Here is a 7,633-nt window from a genome sequence, read left to right on the forward strand (position 1 = left end):
AGGATAGTTCAAAAATAGACCCCAGTGTAGCTGCAAGTAAGAGACATGAAATCATCAGTGAAAGGATACACTAGTTAGTGAAAAGTGCTGAAACAATGGGCTACCCCTTTGCATATCAGATAAAAAATAATTTCCAATTGACTTAAACACCCAGGAGCAAAATCAAAGCTGTAAGAGAATTTGGAAGAGGAAAATAGGAGAATGCTTATTACTTTGGGGTGGAGATACCTCTTTTAACTAAGACACCAAAAAGATTGATAAATGTGAGATTATCTTGTACAAAGTTCTCTTAAATACATTATCTTACGTGATCCTTACAACTCTAGAAGAATGGTATGATTAGTAAACCCATTTTACAGATGGGGCAATAGGGCTTAGGGTAATCTGCATGCAGTCTACTGAAAGATAAACTGAGGCATATTAAAATGTTTTAAGAGTTGATTTGAGCAAACATCTATTCAAATCGGGCAGCATCCAATGTAGCAGATAGAAAGGAACTTAGAGGAGCTGCACAGAATGAAAGACTTTTATAGCTAGAAGGGAACGAGGAAGTCATAACAGGCAAAAAAGCAGGTTGGTTATTGCAGTTACTTTCCTTCAAGGGATGGCAGGGCTCTCTCAGGCAGATTACCTAACTAGTGCTGATCAGGTGAGTCCTGATTGGTTAAAGATTTCTGGGCGGGCCGAAGTCCCTGGTGACATGGGGCTTAGCATAAGCAACTCCATTTTGAGCCTGCTGTCTTGTGCTTAACAGGCAACAAAGCTAGAATGTGGTAGAGCCAGGATTTGAACCCAGGCTGTCTGACTAAAGTCTAGGCTCTTAAACCTAACCATGCTTGTCTTCTCTGTTTGTTTCTGGCTTGCCTTGTGTTACAAAAAGCATCAAAACAAAGCTAAATTACGTCACACCCATTAGGATAGTGTCTGTCCCTTTGGGCTGCTGTAACAAAATACCACAGGTTGGGCAGCTTATACACAACAGAAATTTATTTCTCACAGTTTGAGAGACTAGAAGTCTGAGTTTAGGGTGCCAGCATGGTTGGGTGAAGCCCCTTTTCTGGGTCAGAGACTTCTCATTGCATCCTCACATGGTGGAAAGGACTAGGGGCTCTGTGGGGTTTCTTTTATAAAAGCACTAATCCCATTCATGAGAGCTCCACCCTCATGACCTAAGCACCTCTCAAAGGCCCCAAAGGACACAAATATTCAGACCGTAGCAGATGACCAGTATCAGGAAGACAAAAATAACAAAAAAACAAAATAAGTGTTGGCAAGGATGTGGAAAAATGGGAACCTTTGTGCATTATTGGAGGAAATGTAAAATGGTGGTTCCTCCAAATATTAAAAGTAGAATTACCTTATGATCCAGCAATTCCATTTCTGGGTATATACCCAAAAGAATTGAAAGCAGGGTCTTGAAGAGAAATTTGGAGGGTATTTTAGCAGTAGTTACTCAAATTTAAAACATACATACCTTCAACCCAGGAAGTTCACTGTCCCATCGTTGGTATCAGCAGAAGCCTCAAAACAAGCTAAATGTGCTTCAGGAGTGAAGTATAAAAATGGCCATAATGAACATCCAATAAAAACACATCTGCAATGGAAAGACCACCACATCTTACCATTCAGTGGGGAAAAAACCCCAAGGTATATGTATAGTATAATGCCAATCACATTAAAAGGGAAATTTATATGTGTGTGTGTGTGGGGGCAAGGGTGTCTTTGATGAGCATGTGCATGATGGTGGTGACAGAGGTGCTCAGGGCGTCGGTGATTTGGAAGGAGATCTTGCAGAGGTAGGCTAGTTCATCACCTCCACAATGTTGATGATCTTCTCACAATAAATATATCTATTCTTTTTATCCCACCATCTAATGCCAGAATCCACCAGCCTCTGTTCCTAGTGCCATGGTGACAGGAAACTATCTCCCAAGGCGGTCCCTTCCAGTCGTCACCAGCTCTAATTGCAAGAAAGGCCTCTCCCACCCAGAGCAGAATCTTTATTCCTGGTACTGCCCTCGGGACCACAGAGCACAAGTCTATTCTCTTCTTTTCAGCATGGCATAAACATGTAGGTGTGGCATCAGAAAGTCCTGGGTTCAAATCCCCACACTGCCACTTACAGCTGTGTGACCCTGAACAGGCCATGTAGCTCTTCAGTGCCTCATCTGTAAAACTGAGATGCTAACAGCCTCTGCCTTGTAGGACTGTGCCGAGGTCTAAGTGAAATAAACTCAGAATGTCCTGACGCACAGTGCGTGCTCAATATTACGCCCCACGACTACTATGGCAGATGAGAGATAATTGCAAACACGTTGACTCCTTCCATCAAGACCTGGGGTCTTCATCCTTTCCCCTCGAATCTGGGCAGGCTCTGTGGCTTCTTGACCAATCAAAAGTGGTGAAAGTGACCTGTGCTAGTTTCAGGACCCAGGGCTTAAGAGACACAGCTACCACTCCTGTCTCTTGGGACTCTCACCCTTGGCGCCCTGCGCCAAATGTAAGGAATCTAATTGCCCTGAGGCCACCATGCTGAAGAGGCCACAGGAGGGAGCTCTGGTCTTTAGTTCCAGCTGAGCTCAGCCGTCCAGCCACGCCTGCTAGGGTGCCAGACACGTGAGTGAAACTGTCTTAGATCCTCCAGACCAGCCCATCCGCCAACTGAATGCCACCAAGTGACCTCAGACAGTGATACATGAAACAAAAGAATCACCCAAATGAGTGCTTCTCAAATTCCTGACCCACAAAACCAGGAGCGACAATAAGCTGGTTGTTGTTTAAACTGCAGTTTTGGGTGATTTGTTGCACGGCTACAGGAGCAACCGCTGTCCACATATCCGAAGGTAACTGTTTTCTTGCAGATTGAGCCTGCCCACCCCTCTCAGTTGTTGCTCACATGATGGGGTTTTGAGTCTTAGGACTATTGTGATCAACTGTTTTCTGGACTGTTGAAGCCCAATAATGAACACAGCCCTCAGGGTGGTCTGCCCAACTGTGCCAGTTAAGAATCTATCCAGAATGATTTAAACAAAAAAGGAAATTTTGGACTCACAGTGACTTCAGGCTTGGCTGGATCCAGGTGCTCCAATGATATTGTCAGGCTCCATTTCCTTTACGATAAATTTATTCTCAGGCTCTTTCTTATGGAGACAAAGACTCTAGAAACTCAGCTACACACCCTTTCAGGTTGAAGTCTAGATGGAAAGAGTATCTGTCATTCTCCTAGCATTTCCAGGAGGAGTTCCATTGATTCTCTCTGGTTCATGGCTAGGTGACCCAATCAGAGCCAATCACTATGTCCAGGAAGATGGAATTTCCTGGGAGCCCACGAATGGGGCCTACTCCATCCATCCACCTTAGTCCACGTGGATGAGGAGTAGGGAAGAGTGATTCTACAAAGGAAACCTAAGGGTACTGTCACAGGGTAAGAGCAGCAGAACTAAAAATACCCCCATTAGCAGTTAAAAAGAGATGCAAAATCACCTCCCTCATTCTGGATGGCATACTTCTATTAATGCAGACTAGGGCCACATCATTGCCTCATACTGATAACTCACACCACACTTGCAGAGGGGTGTTTTTCCTCATCTTATGCTGCTTGGCTTCATTTTCCTCACTTCCTACCACATGAGGACTGCAGGCATTAGAAAGGCCTCACTCTCCACCCCTGTCCCACAAGGCTTACATGGGTACAGAGATAAGCAAAACTGGGCCTGGGCTGCCCTTCACCTTTGCCGATTGGTCCTCCCTCTCCTCTCAGAGTCAAAATGACTTAAGGGAGACAGCTTAGACCTGAAAACAAATTTTACTGCCAACACAGATGGCCCAAACCCAGGGCTTGATTCAGTACTTTACAGGGCAAAAATAAGCGTTATTGTCTCCTCAATGAGTTGGACTGTTTCCCCTGAGTGGACAAGTGACCATCTAGTTTATAAGAAACCAGGAATTTTGCATACAATGTGGTGCGTATGTAACAACAACAGCAAAATCTGCCCACCATCCAAAGAGCAGCCCTCCCATGCTCTCGGTCCACGGGGCTGCCAGACACAGCAAGATTTCTGAGACCTTGGCTCTAACATCAGAGTTTGTTTGCATGTGACCCTCAAATTCTAGTACAATCTGATCATTTGACAAATGAGTAAACTGATGCTCAGGGGAGCCCTGGCCCATAACAGCCCCAAGGTTGCTCAGCGAGTGGCAGAGTGACCATTAGAATTTAGTCCTTCTGACAGTTCAACTCTCCTGCCCTGTTTGGAGTTTCTGAGTGACCACACAGGTCCCAGAGTGGTGAAAAACAAGTTTTTTACTTTCATTTTGTAATCGGCCCTAATGCTGGGAGGCAGGGCTGGGAAGGGAGGACACATCAGGGGATTTACCCCTATTAATTCATTTGACAAATATTTACTAAGCGCCAACTGTAAACCTGGCCCTGGGCCAAGGGCTGGAAGCACATTTCAGGGGCAGTGAGCGCTCTTGGTGTTTTCAGTGGCAGGTAGCTGTGGAGGGACAAAGGTCGCAGAATCACACACTTTCCTATGTATTACAGACACGGGAAGTGCCAGGAAGGAAAAGGACAAGCTGTTTACCAGCGCATTCCACAGGCATCCTGACCTAGCACAGGGGTCAGGACGGGCTCCCAGGAGAAAGTGACGTCTGAGCTGAGCTGTGAAGGCATTTCCACAGGACTTTACAGTAAATGCTGTGAGGACGGCCTGTCCTCCGCCCACCCCCTCACTAAACTCCCTACTGCAGCAACCAGCATTCCCTAAACCTGCCACCAACCTTCCAGTAACCTGCTCATCTGATAACACACTCTGGACAATCCCAGGATAACGATCTAAGATCCATTTCACAGCAGCCAGACATGTGCCAGCAGGGAAGCAGGATGTACCTCCCCAGAAAGGAATTTGGACCGCACTTCTACTCTTCCCCTCTGCATCCACTGGGGAAGAAAGTTCTTGTGAGGTTTTCCCTTCCAAATGTTCCATGGGAATGCCAACTTTCCACCCCGCTGCTTCTTCCACGGGCTGGAATACAACTCCTTCCTCTTCCCCTGCCTGGCGAAGACTTTCTCACCCTCAGGCCCAAGGCAATGGCCCACCTGACTGGCCCACCTCCTCTCAGGCTGGACTGGGTCTCCTCTCTGTTCCCCCTGCCTCCATCCTAGCCATGACCCTGGTATTACTTTTCCCCACGCACCCATGAGGCTGCCCCAATGACTATGAGTTTCCTGAGTACAAGGCTTGTGGCTTCTTGATCTTTATTCTCCCCTGTTGGTGATGTCTACCCTTAGAGTGACTTCAGCATCTGCTGGGCCCACTGATTCAAACCAGGCTCTGCCACTCACTAGCTCTGTGACCTTGGGCAAGTTACTTAACTTCTCTGGGCCTCCATACTCTAAAATGGGAATGATAACTAGTCCTTACCTCACAGGGTTGTTAGAGGATTAAATGAGAGCTCGCACATCACACGCTTACACCTTCCCTATCGCATGCTAAAGCACTTGATATACAGTATATGTCATCAATAACCAGCCCACGGGTTTAATATGATGCTACACAATTTTTAAGCCTTGACGGGTGCAAAGAGTTTTTTTTTTTAATCTGTCCTGACTTCCCACCAGTTTTCCCCCGGAGCAGGATCCGCAAGACCCACTCTCTTAACTACTCAGGTTCAAGCACAGGGCAACAGACGCGGTGGGGAGGGTTGGGGTGGGGCGTGCTGGGGTAGGGGGAAGGCGGTGGCGGGAACTGCGCACACAGCGAAGGGCGGGGGTCAGGGTGCTCCGCGCACAGCCCAGGACAGCCCTGCATGCGGGGTCCGCGCTCTGCACCCGGCCCTCCCTCACCGAGGCGCACCTAGGGCGGCTACTGAAAACTGGTGCCTGGTGGCCCGTGTGCACAGCTCGGGGCGCCGCGCGGCCCGCCAGTGACTCAGCGCGGGGCGTGTGCAGACGGCGCCCGCCCCGGAGGGGTTTTGCACTCGCCCCGGCTCCTTCCCGCTATAAAGTCAGCCCACAGCGCCCTCCGCTTCAGCACGCCCCCTCGACTTCCTTGCCATACTTCGTGACACAGTCTCCGGACCCCAGCCTCCGCTTCGTCTCGCCATGGATCCCAACTGCTCCTGCACCGCAGGTAAGGAGATCTGGTTCGGGATTGGGTGTCAATTGTAGAAGTAGAGAAGCAATTTCTGACTCGTCACTCACTTTCCGGGCACAAATTGCCCCTTTCGAAAGCGTTTTGGTGTACCCGCCTCTATTCTAAGTTAAACTAGGAGATCCCGTTTGACCGATAAGGAGATCAGAGTTCGTGGCTTGCCCAGGTTCCCACGAGTTGGTTGTGGAACTGGGACTCAAACTCGGGCTCCTAGCACCCATGCCCGCGTTCGAGTCTCCGGGAACCGTTTTTATGTCGGCCGTTCTCTTTGCAGGCGGATCCTGCACGTGTGCCGGCTCCTGCAAATGCAAAGACTGCAAATGCACCTCCTGCAAGAAGAGTAAGTGGAATTTTCTCTACATCTACCCCTAACGTGCCCACCCTTCCGCCAGGCCCGCCCCCCACGCCTCCAGCCCTCTACACCACGGAGGGAATTTAAATAGGGCAGTAGGTACCCCTTCCCTAGGGACGGTGGCGCCTCCACTGGAGAGGACGGGAAGCCTTATTAATCCTCTGTTCCAAGCGCTCATCTCTGCCGCCTCCTTCCCTTCCCCAGGCTGCTGCTCCTGCTGCCCTCCGGGCTGCGCCAAGTGTGCCCAGGGCTGCATCTGCAAAGGGACCTCAGACAAGTGCAGCTGTTGTGCCTGATGTCGCGGAGAGCCTGCCCCGGGTGTAAATAGAGCAACCAGGACAAACCTACATTCCTCTTTTTTTTTTTTGTCCTATAAAATACAAGAATGATAATAAAAGTGGTTGGCTTTATTCTGGCTGTTTTCCTTAACTTGACCAGAGCTGGGGTGAGGGACTGGGCTAGTAGTACACAGACTTGGTTTCTGGACCAAAATGTTAGCCCTTAACAAACCCAGTGCCTTGTTCAAGCCACATTACCCCACTGGGCTTCATCTTTTGTAAAACGGAAGAGCCTTAGGCCAGATGCTATAAGGACACTGGGCACATACAGGGTCTCCTCTGTTTTCAAGTCAAGGGTTGGTGGCACAGAAACTTCTCAATCCAGAATCCTCATTCTCCATGGTTTCCCTGTTCAACTGCAGTTCCTCGCTGGATTTTAGTCTTCAGTGACTACAGGGGTGGAAAACTCCCTCACCTGCTTGAATCTAAATGGGGCGTCTAAAAAATCCCTGTGGTGAAGGAACAGATTTCATTTCCCATCCATTGCAGACCTAAACCTTGGTAAAAAACAGAAACAAAAAAAATTATAAAAATGCCACAGAACAATACAAAGCCCACGTTTTCAGATTCCACACACGTAATTTCAGTCAATATATGAAAAACAAACAAAATCAGAGATTTAAAAACGTCGCACACATGTTCATCGAAGGTGTCCATTGAGCACCGTTGCAATCTGTCCTTCCGAAATCCAGCCCTTGGCTACTTGAAAGCCGCAAAATAACTAGGGCTGTGGAGGGAATTACACAGTCATTTCCCATGAAGAGGGCGTGTGCCTGAGAATTGGTTCC

The 7,633-nt window shown here is 48.3% G+C and overlaps 1 protein-coding gene across 1 annotated transcript; it reads left to right on the top strand.

Moving 5' to 3' along the window:
• Positions 1 to 5,971: 5,971 nt before the first annotated feature.
• On the top strand, positions 5,972 to 6,917 carry LOC114888560 (metallothionein-2A). The gene is made up of 3 exons (XM_029210730.1): positions 5,972 to 6,134; positions 6,430 to 6,495; positions 6,712 to 6,917. The coding sequence occupies exons 1-3, from the start codon at positions 6,107 to 6,109 to the stop codon at positions 6,801 to 6,803; spliced, it is 186 nt and encodes a 61-aa protein (XP_029066563.1). The 5' UTR covers positions 5,972 to 6,106; the 3' UTR covers positions 6,804 to 6,917.
• The last annotated feature ends 716 nt before the right edge of the window (positions 6,918 to 7,633 follow it).

Source organism: Monodon monoceros, unplaced genomic scaffold, assembly GCF_005190385.1.
Source record: "Monodon monoceros isolate NGI ecotype Baffin Bay Population unplaced genomic scaffold, NGI_Narwhal_1 Super_Scaffold_10, whole genome shotgun sequence".
NCBI classification, from domain to species: domain Eukaryota; kingdom Metazoa; phylum Chordata; class Mammalia; order Artiodactyla; family Monodontidae; genus Monodon; species Monodon monoceros.

What these genes read in the sequence shown, in the direction of transcription:
- LOC114888560 (XM_029210730.1), top strand. Translation starts at nt 6,107, where the DNA reads ATGGATCCCAACTGCTCCTGCACCGCAG. An exon ending in CAACTGCTCCTGCACCGCAG is followed by an intron (nt 6,135 to 6,429) that starts GTAAGGAGATCT and finishes TTCTCTTTGCAG; the next exon opens with GCGGATCCTGCACGTGTGCC. An exon ending in ATGCACCTCCTGCAAGAAGA is followed by an intron (nt 6,496 to 6,711) that starts GTAAGTGGAATT and finishes TCCCTTCCCCAG; the next exon opens with GCTGCTGCTCCTGCTGCCCT.